The following is a 19,222-nucleotide window of genomic DNA, read 5'->3' as shown; positions in this document are numbered from 1 at the left end:
GCCAGCCCCAGCCCCAGGTTGTGGGAGCAACATTGTTGGTAATCTGCTCCTGCCTGCACCCTGTCCTGCTGGAGCTCCTGACCTCACCCAACTCTTTGCCTTGGACCCCGCTTCTGCCTTGACGGACAGCCTACACACCACACCCTTGACCCCGGACTGGACACAGACCTCGCCGCATGGTAACCCCCCCAGGACCAGCACACAGAGACAGGTAGACTCAGAAAAAGCTTCTTTAAAAAAAACCACGGACATAAATTTCTTGCAGATAAGCTGAGCAACCAACACAATGTTCCATTTCCCCCGGTAGGACTAAACCAGGCAAGTGTTAGAGGGGGAACCAGACTGTTCCATTAATACAGTCCCCCTTAAGATACGTTAAGTAGACACACTGCCTTCCACAGAACTCAAGAAACTCGGCCACGGTGAAGTGATGCAAACCCCGTACCTCAGGGTAGCTAATGTTGTGTTTACTTTTGGTGTGGTGGTGACAGGATGTCCTGCTCATGGCCTCGGGTGATCTGGGAAACTCTGCTGTGACAAGTAGCTCCCACCCACAAATGCATCGTTACCAAAGGTGCTGAAAGACTAGAGTCACATCGACAGGGATGCAATGGGTCGCTGGGCCATTTCTCAAAGGGCAGAGGAGGGCTATTAATAAAATTGTAGGGCAGGGGTGAGACGTGACTGACCCACAGCTCCTTGTCAGGGAAAGGATGCTCTGTGGACGCAACCCTGTATCCGTGTGATGTTGTTTAGTCATTTAGTCGTGTCCGACTCTTCGTGACCCCATGGACCAGAGCACGCCAGGCACTCCTGTCTTCCACTGCCTCCCACAGTTTGGTCAAACTCATGCTGGTAGCTTCAAGAACACTGTCCAACCATTTCATCCTCTGCCGTCCCCTCCTCCTTGTGCCCTCCATCTTTCCCAGCATCAGGGTTTTTTCCAGGGAGTCTTCTCTTCTCATGAGGTGGCCAAAGTATTGGAGCCTCAGCTTCAGGATCTGTCCTTCCAGTGAGCACTCAGGGCCGATTTCCTTCAGAATGGAGAGGTTTGATCTTCTTGCAGTCCATGGGACTCTCAAGAGTCTCCTCCAGCACCAGAATTCAAAAGCATCAATTCTTTGGCGATCAGCCTTCTTGATGGTCCAGCTCTCACTTCCATACATCACTACTGGGAAAACCATGGCTTTAACTATATGGACCTTTGTTGGTAAGGTGATGTCTCTATCCGTGTGATGGTTGCGTCTAAAACTGTGCCACAGCGTAAGCTTTTAGAATACATCTGAAGGCATCCCAGTTTAGGGAACCTTTTAATGTTTGATGCATTACTATATTTTAATATTTTGTTGGAAGCCGCCCACAGTGGCTGGGGAGGCTCGGCCAGATGGGCGGGGTATAAATAAATAATGATAATGATAATGATAATGATAATGATAATGATAATGATAATGATAATGATAATGATAATGATAATAATAATAATAATGCAAAGCACCCACCCTACACTAGTACTGCATTTATGATGAAGGAGGAATCCTCTTTCAAATCCTCTCCTTTCCCCGTCCCCTTTGTCTTCCCAATTTTCTTATTTTCCCTCAGAGCGCCCAGCACACCCTGTTCCCTGTGACTGGAACATGGCCTTATCAAAGCTGTCAGAATGCCAGGCAGTTGTCCATCTTTGACCCGCTTCATGTGTTGCTCCTAAGAGAAGGGGGGGCACCACACGAGTACTAACATAACACTGGTCTTGAAAGACCTACACTGGCTCCCAGTACGTTTCTGAGCACAATTCAAAGTGTTGGTGCTGACCTTTAAAGCCCTAAATGGCCTCTGTCCAGTATATCTGAAGGAGCATCTCCACTTCCATCGTTCAGCCACTGAACATTGTTCATCCTCCGAGTCCAGTCACTGAGATCCAGCTCCGAGGGCCTTCTGGCGGTTCCCTCACCGTGAGAAGCGAAGTTACAGGGAACCAGGCAGAGGGCCTTCTTGGTAGTGGCACCTGCCCTGTGGAACGCCCTCCAACCAGATGTCAAAGAGAACAACTACCAGACTTTTAGAAGACATCTGAAGGCAGCCTTCCTTAGGGAAGCTTTTAATGTTTGATGCATTACTGTATTTTAATATTTTGTTGGAAGCCGCCCAGAGTGGCTGGGGAAGCCCAGCCAGATGGGTGGGGTGTAAATAAATTGTTGTTGTTGTTGTTGTTGTTGTTGTTGTTGTTGTTGTTGTTGTTGTTGTTGTTGTGAACATATCAGACGACACAGTGATTCTTCAAACAGCTCTTGTTTATTCACAGAACAGAACAGAACTGAACTGAAGGGTTCAGCCAGCCTGCTTTTATAGAGCTCCAGTACAACGTAACTGTAACAATTTTCTAAAACTATCCAATCACTGAATGTCACTTTCGATCCCTTATTTGCATAACTATCTACAGTATCCCCCTGCTGGCCCAGGGTGAGAACTTCAGTACATAACAATTATTATTACTACTACTACTACTACTACTACTACTACTACTAGGATGGGTATGCCGCCATTACCTCTGGGATGAGAAGCATGACCTCATGCCTTAGCATAGTTGTCTGCAAAGCAAAAAAACCTACATGTGAATAGCAGCTTGCCCATAGGCTTCCATGCAGCCTGCCAGGACCGGCTCACCCATGAGGCAACACGAGGTGACTTCTTCAGGTGGCAGGAGCAACCGGGGCAACAGATCCTGGTGTAGATCTTTATCCCCCTGTGTTCTTGATGTTCTTTCCTGGTGGGGAGTTGGGCACCATTTTGTGGTTCACCTCAGGTTTCTTTCCCTGATTTAGGTTCTGTTGCAGCCTTTTGCTCGACTACGGAACCAGCAGAAAATACGCTACAGAACTGATGAGAGATGATAGTTAATGATATTTTAATACAGGTCTTTGAAATGAAGATGTCGCACCTTTCCTCTCAGAAGTCACTGAAACCTTGTTTGTTAGGCAGGCTCCACTACCTTGCGTGCTGACAAGGTCGACAGATTTATGTGGTCTATTTTTTTCTCCCTGGCAAGCTGTCGCAGCCAAGACTTGGAGAAGGGCAAGTGCAGTCGCCGTGGGTTTCGTTTCAGGGACTTGAGAAGTTCACGCCCAGTGAACTTTCTGAGGAGGGGAGCTTCTGCATCCTCTGAGTCAGATGACATATGGAAGCTGTAGCCCTCCCAGGGTTGTAGGACTTCAGCTTCTATGTCTGTGGCTTTGGTGGCTGGGTGATGGACTTCAACAGCATGTGGAGAGCTGCAGATTCCTCTTCTCTAGTGACGAAACACTTGCAGGAATGGTCATCTTCAGCATACCTGCCTTATGTGATAGAGCTCTGGCCCAGCTTCCCATCCATCCATCATTCCATCCATCTGTCCATATATCCATCTATCCATCCATCCAACACACGGAGGCGCAGAACATGTCCATGCCCACCAGGCCTGCCGCAGCATCACACATCCAAAATGCCTGCACATTGAGCGCCAATGTTGAAACATATTTGTGCAGGAGTAAATATCTGATGTATATAAAAGACAATTGTAAAGCGTTAAAGACACTGGCTGGGTTGGAATAACTTTTACAATGGGTGGAAAAATAAGTTAATTACACAAAATACGTAAGGTTAGAAAATATATGATACTTACCGAAGGGGTGGAGGGAAGTCCGAAGCTCGGCAGAGCTAAAGATAATTATGTGGTGCATATAAACTATAAATGTATGTTTACTGAAAATAATAAAAATATATTGAGGGGGGAAAGAAACATATTTGCGAACAGCTGCATATGAATGGGCTCTCCACTCAGTCAGGAACCCTGTGTGGTCAATGCTTTCATGAGCTGTATCTTTACAAAGTCCACATTGCGCGCACCCCCCCCCCTTGATCAAGGCTAGCCCTCTTATGGTGGTGTGGGTGGTGCTGTGGGTTAAACCACAGAGCCTAGGGCTTGCAGATCAGAAGGTTGGCGGTTCGAATCCCCGCGACAGGGAGAGCTCCCGTTGCTCAGTCCCTGCTCCTGCCAATCTAGTAGTTTGAAAGCACGCCCAAAAGTGCAAGCAGATAAATAGGTACCACTCCAGTGGGAAGGTAAACGGCGTTTCCATGAGCTGCTCTGGTTCACCAGAAGCAGCTTAGTCATGCTGGCCACATGACCCAGAAGCTGTACTCGGGCTCCCTCGGCCAATAAAGCGAGATGAGCGCCGCAACCCCAGAGTTGGTCACGACTGGACCTAATGGTCAGGGGTCCCTTTACCTTTACCTTTAGATAACATAAATGTTCTGTGGGGAGGTTACGCTCAAAGTCATTTTGCAATGTATGCTCAGTGCCAAATTAATTATCTCTGAGCAGGGATGAAAGGATAGGTTGGATTTTCTCGGTTTCTCGTACAGTTCTTCATGTCCCTGCAGCAATCTACAAATTCTCTTTTTAAAAATCCCCACGGAAATTTAGTTTGGGGTGGGAACTGCTTTTGGGAATGAGGGTTGGTAGAGGAGATAACGTGTGTCATTTGTCCAAGCTGATGGGCTCAGAAAAATGACCTAGGTTCTTCAAAGATTTAAGAGCTCATGTAATTTTCTACTTAACCTAAGGTGAGCTTAGGGGAGCTCACCCACCATTACTCTTCTCCAAAAGTAAACTATTTTGTGATTAAACATTTTTGAGGTTCTGTACTGAGACAGGAAAGGGATGCGGGTGGCGCTGTGGGTTAAACCACAGAGCCTAGGACTTGCCGATCAGAAGGTTGGCAGTTCGAATCCCTGCGACGGGGTGAGCTCCCGTTGCTCGGTCCCTGCTCCTGCCAACCTAGCAGTTCGAAAGCACGTCAAAGTGCAAGTAGATAAATAGGTACCGCTCCGGCGGGAAGGTAAACGGCGTTTCCGTGCGCTGCTCTGGTTCGCCAGAAGCGGCTTAGTCATGCTGGCCGCATGACACGGAAGCTGTACGCCGGCTCCCTCGGCCAATAAAGCGAGATGAGCGCCGCAACCCCAGAGTCGGCCACGACTGAACCTAATGATCAGGGGTCCCATTACCTCACTGAGACAGGAAGGCACTAACAAGTTTCAAAACCACTGGGTGAAACGATGCAGAAGTGCTGCCTATCTAGTAGGTTTTATTTATGTATGGAGGTGCTTTTATCTTATGCTGGTCTACGACCGTATTAAAGATTTGGATTGGACTGGAAGTGCTTATGTATCTCAGTCGGGCGCTGACTTACATGGCCTGCAGTGCACTTGCATCAACATGGTAATGTGATATATAGTATCTTGGACAAGTGAAGTAGTGATCTAATAATTCCTTGCATTAATCCTTACAACAATGCAGTAAGTCAAGTGTGACTTATTTTCAGGGAGATGTGAAACAGAAGTGTGGTCATGCAGCTCATTCCTATGTATGTTTGCTCAGAAATACTGTTTTTTCGCACCATAAGGCGCACTGGACCATAGGGCGCACCTAGTTTTTAGGGAGGGGGGGAATCGCTGGCTGTCTTGACTTCCTCTTTAGCTGCGCGCAACCTCTCCAAGCTGGAGAGGTTGCACGCGGCTTTGGCAGAAGCCAAGACAGTGAGTGGGATGGATCCCGTTCTCTTTCTTGGCTTCGTTTTTAGCCGCGGGGCTGGGGCGGGGGAAGCCCAAGCTTCCCCCGGCCCCAGCCCCCAGAACAGGTCCGGGAGCAGCTGGTTGCGAAGCCTTTGGAGCGCAGCACGAGTTCCCGCTGTACTCCAAAGGCTTCAGGCGGCTATCCTTGAAGCCTGGAGAGCGAGAGGGGTCGGTGCGCACCGATGCCTCTCGCTCTCCAGGCTTCAGCGAAAGCAACGCGTAGCCTCCAGAACGCGGAGGGAGCGCTCCCTCTGCGCTTTGGAGGCTTCGCGTTGATATCGCTGAAGCCAAGGAGCCTGCATTCGCTCCATAGGACGCACACACATTTCCCCTTCATTTTTGGAGGGGAAAAGGTGCGCCCTATAGAGCGAAAAATACGGTAAGTCCTAAGGAGTAAAATGGGATGCAAGTGTCCCTTCCTCATTACAACTTGTGTTTATCATGGCCTCCTCTAAGACGGTTTATTTCTCCAGGCAGCAGTTGCAGTTGTTTTTATCCCAAGCCTTTGTCTCCTTGCTGCCGTATATGGAGACAAGCTCTGCTGCCCCTTTTCACCCTACTGACTTGGCAGCTGATGGAAACCAGAACTTCTTGAAGTGGCCGAATCTCAGTTTCTTGTTTTCCCAGTCCAAAGTTCACTTTCTCACCGTTTCACATCAGTCTGACTTTTTTGAGAGTCCTCTTGAAAATTCACTGGCATTTTTAGTTCCCATTTCGTTTGCAATTTTGCCAAATACACACATGAGGTAAAGGTAAAGGGACCCCTGACCATTAGGTCCAGTTGTGGCCGACTCTGGGGTTGCAGCACTCATCTCACTTTATTGGCCGAGGGAGCCAGTGTACAGCTTCCGCGTCATGTGGCCAGCATGACTAAGCCACTTCTGGCGAACCAGAGCAGGAACTGTTGATGTTACCCTTAAGCTTGTTCCATATCACCATTGCTTGGATAGTAGGTGGTGAGCATGCCATTGCTAAATATTGTATGCGCAAACAGATAGTGGTAGTTTTTACCCTGTAAAGGTAAAGGTAAAGGTAAAGGTAAAGGTAAAGGTAAAGGGACCCCTGACCATTCGGTCCAGTCGTGACCAACTCTGGGGTTGCGGCGCTCATCTCACTTTATTGGCCAAGGGAGCCGGCATACAGCTTCCGGGTCATGTGGCCAGCATGACTAAGCCGCTTCTGGCGAACCAGAGCAGCACACGGAAATGCTGTTTACCTTCCTGCCGGAGCGGTACCTATTTATCTACTTGCACTTTGACGTGCTTTCGAACTGCTAGGTTGGCAGGAGCTGGGACCCAGCAACGGGAGCTCACCCCATCGCAGGGATTCGAACCGCCAACCTTCTGATCGGCAAGCCCTAGGCTCTGTGGTTTAACCCACAGTGCCACCCGCGTCCCTTAAATACACACATGCTTACAAGCAATTTCCCAGAACACAATGCATCATTGTATGTTATTTTTTACTTTAGTATGCCTTTTGATAATTATATCACAGCATTTGGAGAAGTGCTGGAAAAGAGAGGGGTGGACCTGGTTAGGGGCAGAACAGAACAAGATAAACTTATTATTTATTTACCCTTTCTAATACACTGGAACTTCAGTTTTTGAATGTAATCCATTCTGGAAGACCGTTCTACTTCTGAAATGTTCGAAAAACGAGGATCAATGGGTCGTTGGCAAAATCCATTGAAAAATGGAAAAACATGCAGCGGAAGTGTTTGACTTCCAAGGCACGTTCGAAAACGGAAGCAATTATTTCCAGGTTTTCGGCATTTGGGCTCCAAATCGTTTGGCTTCTGAGATTTACGATAATTTTTATTGTCATTGTCTCATACAGAACAACGAAATTGAAAAAAATCTACATCAGACATTCAAAAACCAACAAGCCTGCTATCCCAGCCTGTTTAGCCCCCTAAAAACTCTGACACCCCATAATTAAATACAATATACTCCCACAGAGACTACCTTACACTGTGTTTAAAACCAAAATCGCATTTGGATAAAAACTGTTTCTCAGGCGGCTAGTCCTAGTGTTTACAACCCTGTACCTTCTGCCAGAAGGCAGAAGCTGAAAGAGATCATTTCTGGGGTGCGCACTATCCTGCACTATCTCTGCAGCTTTCTTGTGAAACCTGGAAGCATAGATTTGATCCAGAGTGGGAAGAGTGCACCCAATTATTCCCTCTGCAGTCTTTACAACCCTGGACAGCATTGCTTTTTCCCTGACTGTGCAGCTCCCAAACCACACACACAGACCCTAAGTTCATACACTCTCAACAGTACAATGGTAAAATGGCATCAAGAGAACCTTTGAGATGCTCAAAAACCCGAGGTTTCACTGCATGTCCTTTCCTGTTTTGACCTACATATCTCCTTCCCCAATTCTTTAAGCATGCTGGAGCAACTCCAGAAAGTTGTCTGTTAAGTCTGATTATGAAGATAGTTTTGCCTGTTTATACAACATGAAGCGTAAGGGACGCGGGTGGCGCTGTGGGTCAAACCTCAGTGCCTAGGACTTGCTGATCGTAAGGTCGGCGGTTCAAATCCCAGCGGCGGGGTGAGCTCCCGTCGTTCGGTCCCAGTTCCTGCCCACCTAGCAGTTCGAAAGCACCCTTAAGTGCAAGTAGATAAATAGGTACCGCTTTATAGCGGGAAGGTAAACGGCGTTTCCGTGTGTGGCACTGGTGCTGGCTCACCAGTTGCAGCTTCGTCACGTTGGCCACGTGACCCGGAAGTGTCTTTGGACGGCGACGGCTCCCGGCCTCTTGAACGAGATGAGTGCGCAACCCTAGAGTCGGACACGACTGGCCCGTACGGGCAGGGGTACCTTTACCTTTACCTTTACAACATGAAGCAGATGTGTGAAGCTGTGGCTTGGATACAGAATTTGAACACACTGCTACTGAAGAATGGAGCCTCTCAGAATGTGGCCTGACGAAAGGAGCCCTTGACGGAAGCATCCCAAACACCTCACCACAAGACAAGGTTAAAATGTAATTTGGGAGGAAAACAACAGAAGTGCCCAAGCAAACACACACAGATCAGAGAGTGCCAGTAGTGACTGGAAGGATGTTTGGTTCTTTAAAAAGTGTAACCACAGGGAAGTGTGTGGCAGTAACAAGAGTCTATTGTAGTTTATTCCCCTTGGTTTTTTCATGTTCCCATCCAAATGGAAAGCTACACTATAGCTGTAGGTTATGAGAAAGCTAGAGCAATAATTCGCCAACGAATTTGGGATGTGGAACTGCAATGCCACGTGAGCGAGATGAATAAACACCCAGCAATAAAAGATAATGGGAGACGATTTACCCCAGCAAATTATTTGTCAAAATTACAAATACAGTGGTACCTCTGGTTAAGTACTTAATTCATTCCGGAGGTCCGTTCTTAACCTGAAACTGTTCTTAACCTGAAGCACCACTTTAGCTAATGGGGCCTCCTTGCTGCCGCCGGGCCGCCGGAGCACGATTTCTGTTCTTATCCTGAAGCAAAGTTCTTAACCCGAGGTACTATTTCTGGGTTAGCGGAGTCTGTAACCTGAAGCGTATGTAACCTGAGGTACCACTGTACCCAAATACAGACGGTCATTTACCCTCGCTAGTTTCAACATGCTGCCATCTGCCTTATTGCAGGGCAGATTCGAGGATAAACCATACGTTGAATGAGTCTGGCCCTGCGGCTATATCTGTATTGTCTCTGTTACCCCCAATTGCAATTCAATGTATTCCTGTTGTGTTTTATGATTTTCCTGATATTGTAAGTGAGTCTGTGACCGTAATAATAAAATTCATTCATGTTCCCATTAAGTTCTGTAGGGCAAAAGCCTTGCTTCTTGACACTGGGCCTCATCCTGAATTCTTTCCTCATCCACAGCAGTTATTAACCGACACCAGAAGCTCTGTCCATTTCAGCTTCCAAGTCCCTGCCCTGTGATCTATTAAAACATGCATCTTTAAAACCCACATTGCTCTCTTGTCTGAAGCCCAAATTATGTTTGGCACAGGGCCAGTTTAAGCTAGCCAGTATGTGCACAGTGAGTGGTATTTCTGAAGACCAGCAATGCCCTCAGAGGCTTTATCACTGTTCCAACTTGTATGTTGTCTGGTAGGTTCCCTATTTCTCTCAACCCATTTCAGCATCTCTTAAAAAGTGTTTACTAGTTAACGCTTTAAAACTCAAATGCCCACATTTCCTCGTGCAAACCGTGATCTATAATGGAATGTGAAAGGCAGAGAGAGGCTGGCTTGCAGCTGTTGTGTCACCTTTGACTAAATGTCCCCTACATTTGAAATGGAATTTATTGAGACAGCTGGTTCTTGTGCAAAGAGCAGCTGCAGCCAAACCATTTGCCACGGCCTGAGAGGTGACAAAGGTGTTCTACACACCATTAAACAAGCACTAAGTTTACAGAGACAGAAGTGCAGCTCATTATTCCATATACAGTGGTATCTCTGGTTACGAACTTAATTTGTTCTGGAGGTCTGTTCTTAACCTGAAACCATTCTTAACCTGAGGTGCCACTTTAGCTAATGTGGGGCCTCCCAATGCCACCGCGCCGCCGTCGTGCGATTTCTGTTCTCATCCTGAGGTAAAGTTCTTAACCCGAGGTACTACTTCCGGGTTAGCGGAGTCTGTAACCCGAAGTGTTTGTAACCCGAGGTGTTTGTAACCCGAGGTACTACTGTAATACTCAACTCTATGTATGTATGTATAATTGCCAGTTGATTCACTTCTATCACCCATTAGGAGTATGACAGAATTGAGCAAGACATTTGTAACGTAATGTCTCTCATGTCTTGTTACGCAGCTGTTTCTACGGTGATATACACTCGGTATTTATCACTCCTGTTATACAAAAATCTCCAAATGGGTCCGAATGTCAATGTCTAAAACTCCTGGTAGAGGACAAGGATCTAGAGATCACGCTAAGGGTGGCCAAATTCTGTGCGACTGCCATAAAACTTAGGGAACAAGCTGTACTACCAAAATGATTAAGGTTTTAAATGACAATTTTAGGTTATATTTTAGTGATCAAGATTTAATATATATTTTTAACTGCTGCTATATCTGAATTGTCTCTGTTATACCCAATTGCAATTCAATGTATTCCTGTTGTGTTTTATGATTTATTCATTTTTGTAACGTAAAGTGTCAGTCTGCCTGCCTGTGTGAATAGCAGTACATCACAAATGCATTACATCTTAGCCTGCCCCAGAGATCATTTGGGAAGTCCAAGCAAACAACTTTGGCAGCCTAGGGGCCAAACCCCCAAGACAGTTTCATTTGGCTCCTTGTGATCCTATAGCCAATGAAATGATTGTCCACAGATTCACCGGTACGGAATATGTGTGTAGAGGTAGGAGGGAGTGTGGATGGGGAGCCCCTTCTCCCAATAGTTCCACTTTCTGCTTGTGATATTTCATGAATATTTTGCTACTTTATAAACTGCGCTTTATAAATGCGTGGTGCAATGTTATGAGCAGTGGTGCACAGATACCTAGTATTGCATAAACAGTATAAACCATGGAGTGCTGAGAGTGGATCATGAATAATGTGCTGCCGCCACTGTTGGCTGGTATATTGTGTTCCATATAAGTTGAGGTGTGTTTAGGAGTGGAGGATGGTTGCGGATTAACATACAGAGGTACCTTGGTTCTCAAATGCCTTGGTTCCCAAACGCCAAAATCCCAGAAGTAGGTGTTCCGGTTTGCGAACATTTTTCAGAAGCCAAACATCTGATGCGGCTGTCGGCTATTGTTCCCGGGGCACCTGCACCAATCAAAAGCTGCGCCTTGGTTTTCAAACATTTCGGAAGTCAAATGGACTTCCGGAATGGATTAAGTTTGGTGCTTTTGTTTTTGCTATTTATTTTGCGTTTTTGTAGCTGTTTTGGTTTATTTGTTTTTGATGACTTTGTGGAACCCAGTTCAGTTATTGATTGATTGATTGATTGATTGATTGATTGATTTGATTGTGTGACTGTGGAAATGGATAAAAGCCTAGTGGAGGTAAGAAAAAATAATAATTTTAATTTTTACCATCTATAAATGCTGTCTTATTTATTTTATCGTACAGTACATTGATTATTGCTTTCATTTTATGGATCGATGGTCTCATTAGATAGTACAACGCATGTAAAATTGCTGTTTTAGGGGTTGTTTTTAAAAGTCTGGAACGGATTAATCCGTTTTCCATTACTTTCAATAGGAAAGCATGCCTTGATTTTGGAACGCTTTGGTTTTGGAATGGACTTCTGGAACGGATTAAGTTTGAGAACCAAGGCAAGGTACCACTGTACTAAAATGTCTTGGGCAAAGCCTGCCCAAGGCTAATGTTTCTTCTGTTCTGTTTCAGAAGGATCGCTGGTCAAACTGTTACAAAGCAGAATGTACAATTCAACCCATGCCTTCATTTATTAACAATCTTTAAAGATACTCATTTTAAATTATTGCAGAAGGAACTTACTGCTTTTCTTCTTGTACCAGCACATAGCAAAAAATGGCAAAAGATTGGATTGTCTACTATAACAAACAACAGGAAGTATGGACAATTGATTTATCTGAGAAACTAGCTTATGCCCTGAACGATGCAGCTGATATGAATGATTTTGCTAGAACACTGCATCCCTTTATAAAGTATTCAAATGAGCACCCTGATGGCTGGCGCCCACCAACTATGTATATAGATTTATGGGGAATGTTGTTGTATATAGTATATGGCAAAATTTGCTGTTTAAGAGGGGGGAAACCTGTTGTTTAGATAATGTTATGCTTATATCCTGTTATAAAATTAAAAAGGTAAGATTGGGAGGGTATTGTGGTATTTTACCAGTAAGAGACAAAGTGCACCCCCCCAATGGCTACAAATGAGTCTGTTTCCTTTATTATTTGTTCATTTCATTTCATTATTTCATCTCATTCCTATATGCTTTATATTTTTAAGAAAAATCACAAAGCAGTTTGCAGAATATTAAAACATCAATCAAACAATATGAAGAAAGTCAAATATATACAGTCAAAGCAACATAATTACCGTATTTTTCGCTCTATAAGACGCACCAGACCACAAGACGCACCTAGTTTTTGGAGGAGGAAAACAAGAAAAAAAATATTCTGAATCTCAGAAGCCAGAACAGCAAGAGGGATCACTGCGCAATGAAAGCAGCAATCCTTCTTGCTGTTCTGGCTTCTGGGATAGCTGCACAGCCTGCACTCGCTCCATAAGATGCACACACATTTCCCCTTACTTTTTAGGAGGGAAAAAGTGAGTCTTATAGAGCGAAAAATACGGTAACAGAAAACTAAAACGTTATCTTAAAGATTTCAAAATGAAACATTACAAAGGAGGTCAGCTACAGAATACATGTTTAACACAAACCAAGTTAACAAAAACAAAACAAAACAACTTACACGTTTTTTAAAAACACCACTGCTAAATAAAGTCAAATATAAAATGCATATTCAAAACAGCATAATTAACAAGAGAATAAAATACTATCATAATCATGGCAGGGCTCCTTGGCAGGCACCAAAAAGTGGGGCAAAAGAATCCAGTAGTTGGGGTTTGTTGTCAGGCATAGAGATGTCCCTGCGGTCTTACCAGGAACCTCTCTTCCAGCCTCACTCACCTGGTCTGCCACACCTGCTTTAAGCGCCACGAGAAGCTCCAGCGCTGCGGTCAGTGCAAGTTTGCCCATTACTGTGACCGAACCTGCCAGAAGGACGCCTGGGCAAACCACAAGAACGAGTGCTCGGCCATCAAGCGGCATGGGAAAGCGCCCAACGAAAACATCAGGTGCGTGAATAGGCTGGTTGGCAACGAATGTGTGTAATTAATTGCTCCAGGGCTATTAATAATAATAATAATAATAATTTTTATTTATACCCCGCCCTCCCCAGCCAAGGCCGGGCTCAGGGCGGCTAACTAGCAATAATAAAAACAAGTTGAATGAATACAACTTAAAAACAAGATTAAAATGCAACATTAAAACATTGAAACATTAAAATGCAACCTCATCACAGGGGAGAAAGGAAAAAGAAAGAGGGGGAGGGAATCAAACTGGCTCCAAGCCAAAGGCCAGGTGGAACAACTCTGTCTTACAGGCCCTGAGGAAAGAAATCAGATCCTGCAGGGCCCTGGTCTCATGAGGCAGAGCATTCCACCAGACCAGAGCCAGTGTTGAAAAGGCCCTGGGCTCTGGTTGAAGCCAATCTAACTTCCTTAGGGCCCGGGACCACTAGGGTGTTGCTATTTATGGACCTTGAGGCTCTCCATGGGGCATACCAGGAGAGGCGGTCCCGTAGGTACGAGGGTCCTAGGCTGTGAAGGGCTTTAAAGGTTAAAACCAGCACCTTAAATCTGACCCTGTACTCCACTGGGAGCCAGTGCAGCTGGAAAAGCACTGGGTGAATATGCTCCCATGGCAGAGACCCCGTGAGGAGCCTCGCTGCTGCATCCTGCACCCGCTGGAGTTTCTGGGACAGCTTCAAGGGCAGCCCCGTGTAGAGCGAATTACAGTAGTCAAGCCTGGAGATGACCGTTGCATGGATCACTGTGGCCAAGTCGGGGCGGGAAAGTAAGGGACCAACTGCTTGATCCGGCGAAGGTGGAAAAATGTCACCTTGGCTGTTGCTGTAACCTGTGCCTCCATGGAAAGGGAGGCGTCAAGGATTACACCAAACTGTTAATGGAAGGCAATGGCACTAATTGGGCCCCCACAAGAGAAGGGAGTTGGTCCCTCATCCCCATGCCATCCTGCCCCAGCCATAGGACCTCTGTCTTCGAAGGATTTAGTTTCAATTGGCTCCCACGAAACCATCCAGCCACAGCTTCCAAGCATCTGGTCAGTGTGTCCGGGGCCAGTAATATTACCCTCACCCATGGATTTGTGCTCACACAGGTTTAGCCATGGACAAACAGAGGAAAAACACAATGGGGCACAATCTTGCCCAAACCTTACCTGTACAATGCTGCCAATCATTGTAGACCAGGAGTCTGCAACCTGAGGCCCATGGGCCGGATGCGGCCCACGAAGACCATTTTACCGGCCCATGAGCCGCCCCCAAACCAAGCTGCCCGCTCGGCGAGTCCCCTGTGCACTGCGACCAGCACAGCATGGCCCGGAGACTCATCAAGTGGCGCTGGAAATGGTGTCTGCACATGTGCAGATACCAGAAATCACGTCTGCACATGTCCAGATGACAAAAATCGCTTCTGCGCAGGCGCGATTTTCAGCGTCTGGGCATGTGCAGAAGCGATTTCCGGTGCCACAGACATGCGCAGATGCAATTTCTAGCATTGCACTGCGCCAGTCCAGCCCATGGACGATCTCCGTGGGAATGATCCAGCCCATGGCCGGTAAACCTTGCAGACCCCTGTTGTAGACAGCATTAGGCCAGCTGGACCAACAGTCTGATTCATTATGAGATGACTTCCTATGTCCCTATAACCACCCCATGGATTTCCAATTTGGAGAAGACATCCCCCTTTGGGTGCATCTACTTGCTTCTTTCCCCGGAACTCAAAACCTTCCGGAAATACTACTAGACTTCTTTTTTTTGAAATAAATTTTTATTAGTTTTTCACAAGTAAAAAAGAAACAAAGCAAAAACATAAACAAACACAAAATCGACTTCCCCGTACCACCCCTTTTCTGCATTCTTGTTTCAAGATTTTTCAGCAACCCTTTCGTAATAAACTTGTTTATATTTCATAGATTTAACTTCCATAAGTTATTAATACAACTGTAGTTCTTTATCTCTTATTGCCCTGAGCCCCTAATTTTCCAAATTACAACAGTTTTTAAGATAAACTTTGAATTTATTCCAATCTTCATCCACCGCCTCTTTCCCCCGGTCTCGAATTCTGCCAGTCATCTCTGCCAGTCCCATATAGTCAATCACCTTCGTCTGCCATTCTTCCAACGTGGGTAAATCTTGCGTCTTCCAATACTTTGCTAGAAGGATTCTTGCTGCTGTTGTGGCATACATAAAAAATGTCCTATCCTTCTTTGGCACCATTTGGCCCACCATGCCCAAGAGAAAGGCTTCTGGTTTTTTAATAAAGGTTCTCTTCAGAACTTTTTTAATTTCATTATAGATCATTTCCCAGAAAGCCTTAATCTTCGGGCAGGTCCACCAAAGGTGATAGAAGGTTCCCTCCGTTTCATTACATTTCCAACACTTGTTATTGGGCAAATGATATATCTTTGCTAACTTAGCCGGAGTCATGTACCACCTGTAGATCATTTTCATAATGTTTTCTCTTAAGGCATTACATGCCGTGAATTTAACACCAGTGGTCCATAACTGCTCCCAGTCAGCAAGCTCAATGTCATGCCCCATATCCTGTGCCCATTTAATCATACTAGATTTCACCATTTCATCTTGGGTATTCCATTTCAACAGCAAGTTGTACATTCTTGACAAATTTTTAGTATTGGGTTCTAACAGTTCTTAGACTTCTAACCACAAGGCTTCTTCTTGAAGGATCTCCCTCTGGGCCACAAGGACTGAAGTGGAGCATTTAACAAGTCTTCTGCTCCTTGTGCTCTGTCCAGGGTCCTGAAAAATCTCTCTCTGGCTGCTCTAGGTTGCTTGGGATTTTTGTTCTTCCTACCCAACTCATGCGGGTGGCGCTGTGGGTTAAACCACAGAGCCTAGGACTTGCCGATCAGAAGGTCGGCAGTTCGAATCCCCGCGACCCGTTGCTCGGTCCCTGCTCCTACCAACCTAGCAGTTCGAAAGCACGTCAAAAGTGCAAGTAGATGAATAGGTACCGCTCTGGCGGGAAGGTAAACGGCGTTTCCATGCACTGCTCTGGTTCACCAGAAGCGGCTTAGTCATGCTGGCCACATGACCTGGAAGCTGAACGCCGGCTCCCTCGGCCAATAAAGCGAGATGAGCGTCGCAACTCCAGAGTCGGTCACGACTGGACCTAATGGTCAGGGGTCCCTTTACCTTTACTTTTACCCAGCCCATGAACGTAGTCTCTCCACAACATGCAATGAGTATTGGGGACAGTAGGATCAGTATTAAGAACTATCACTTGTTAAACAGCTTTTCAAACATCTGCAGGGGACCCAGATGTTTCCAGTGGTAGATCTGGTATAGTCCCGCAACCTGATGAGAATGAACAGAGATCTGTGTTCTGCATGTGATGCGGCAATTTTTAAATATTTCTCAACGCTGTTTATTTTTATTTCTTTATTTAGAAGAACTTATAAACCGCTTATAGGAGGGGAGTTATTGGTTTGTTTTCCTTTTCCTTTTGTTTTATTATGCATTTTGTGTTTCCATTTTGTGTTTTTATGTTGTGAACTGGCTGGTGATCTTCAGATGAAGGGCGGTATACAAATTTAATAAATAAACAAACAAACAAACAGTAAGCAGTGTACACAAAAACATGATCATGGTGCACTGACTCTAGAACACCTTCTCAAGGCAAGCCTGCCTGGTTCAAAGCCTGATGTATTTAGGGCACCGGTTGAAGACTTTTAAAAATTAGCCCAATTATTCTAAATATTGCCATTATTCATATTTAAATATTGCTTAACGGCTGCTGCTCTATTATGTTTTTTATGATATAGAATATATTATATTATTATATTATATATATATTATGTTATATATTATAAATATTATATAACTTAGTTATAAGCCTCTCTGAGAGCTCTTTAGGCTAAAGCAACAACATATAAATGACTAAAATAACAATTGCTAACCAAGGACAGTTTGCCCTGATTTCTATTGTGGGCACAATGATTTTAAATTATGTTTGCCACATAACAAGATACCGTATTTTTTGCTCTATAAGACTCTTTTTCCCTCCTAAAAAGTACGGGGAAATTTGTGTGCGTCTTATGGAGCGAATGCAGGCTGCACAGCTATCCCAGAAGCCAGAACAGCAAGAGGGATCGCTGCTTTCATTGCGCAGCGATCCCTCTTGCTGTTCTGGCTTCTGAGATTCAGAATACTTTTTTTCTTGTTTTCCTCCTCCAAAAACTAGGTGCGTCTTGTGGTCTTGTGCGTCTTATAGAGCGAAAAATACGGTGTTTCCTTCTGGAGGCAAATGACATCAGTAAAAAGAAGGTGAAAAATGTCTTATTTTTCCACTGTCCACCAATTATTATTATTTTTAATTCGTGTAATTAAATAATAATAATTTGGAAACCTCCGCTAACGTTAAATCCTGAAACAAGAAGATACTGTATCTCAAGAAGTTAAGAGGAAGATATCTTAAGCTACCGTCAGGAATTTGCACTTGTTCTCTATCAGGTTCAGCCACTGTGGGGTTCCTTTATCAACTTGTCCTATTTATAGAAGTGGCTAAAAATACTCCATTGTGAAACAGGAGACGGGAAGGTATTGTGAGCTGTAATGGAAAGTATGCTTCAAGCTATGGAGTTAGTCCTTCTGGAAGGTTGCCAGCTGTGACTGTGTTTGTAGCAGAAGGGAAATACCAGCATGAATTTTCCATTCTCAAATGCACGGGGGGCAAATCTGCTTTGTTAGCAAGTGCAACCCAAGAAAGTAAGCATTTCTATGCTGTTAATCTGATGATCCAGTCAACATTGGTGAACGCAATGCCAAACCTTGGCCGATGCACTAACTCTCACCAGATCCCAGTCAAAGTTCAGTTTTGTTCAGTAGCAACCCCAGAGCTACAGCGAATAAAAGCTTACAAATACCAAGACAAACCAAAAGCTACTGAACATAACTGAAATAATTTAAATTATTTATACCCCGCGATATCTGGCTGGGTTGCCCCAACCACTCTGGGTGGCTTCCAACACATATAAAAACATAAGGGCTGCCTTCAGATGTTTTGTTCTTTATCTCCTTGACATCTGATGGGTTTATTGCTATACAGAGCTGAATTGAAATGGAAAATGGAAATGCTATGAAGTGTAGAATGTACAGTGGTTCCTCAGGTTAAGAACTTAATTCGTTCTGGAGGTTCATTCTTAACCTGAAACTGTTCTTAACCTGAAGCACCACTTTAGCTAATGGGGCCTCCTGCTGCCACCGGGCCACGCGATTTCTGTTCTCATCCTGAAGCAAAGTTCTTAACCTGAGGTACTATTTCTGGGTTAGCGGAGTCTGTAACCTGAAGCGTCTGTAACCCGAGGTACCACTGTATGCAGAAAATGGAAAATGGCATATATATAGCAATTAATACAAAATCAGGCAAGATATTATCAAATGATTATCAATTGGGTATGGTCTACATATGGATTAACAAATGGCATGTAATGACAAAGCAATAGGCCAAAGCCAGGCGTCAGCAAACTTTTTCAGCAGGGGGCCGGTCCACTGTCCCTCAGACCATGTGGAGGGCCGGACTATATTTTGAAAAAAATATATGAACGAATTCCTATGCCCCACAAATAACCCAGAGATGCATTTTAAATAAAAGCACACATTCTACTCATGTAAAAACACCAGGCAGGCCCCACAAATAACCCAGAGATACATTTTAAATTGAAGGACACATTCTGCTCATGTAAAAACATGCTGATTCCTGGACAGTCCTAGGGCCGGATTGAGAAGGCGATTGTAGCTGTGAGAGACAGAAGAATGACAGGAAAACCCCCAGAAACCCAGAAGACAAAAGTC

The 19,222-nt window shown here is 45.0% G+C and overlaps 1 protein-coding gene across 2 annotated transcripts in view; it reads left to right on the top strand.

The window, feature by feature from the left end:
- Window positions 1-19,222, top strand: part of SMYD1 (SET and MYND domain containing 1) — a 48,531-nt gene that overhangs the window by 9,291 nt on the left and 20,018 nt on the right. For both annotated transcript variants that reach the window (XM_028703143.2, XM_028703142.2), the window contains exon 2: window positions 13,224-13,400. In XM_028703143.2, coding sequence (XP_028558976.2) covers window positions 13,224-13,400 — 177 coding nt within the window. The remainder of the gene's footprint in view (window positions 1-13,223; window positions 13,401-19,222) is intronic.

Source organism: Podarcis muralis, chromosome 13 (assembly GCF_964188315.1).
Source record: "Podarcis muralis chromosome 13, rPodMur119.hap1.1, whole genome shotgun sequence".
In the NCBI taxonomy this organism is placed as follows: domain Eukaryota; kingdom Metazoa; phylum Chordata; class Lepidosauria; order Squamata; family Lacertidae; genus Podarcis; species Podarcis muralis.
Note: the sequence above shows the minus strand (reverse complement) of the source record. Positions and strands in the feature narration are given on the sequence as shown.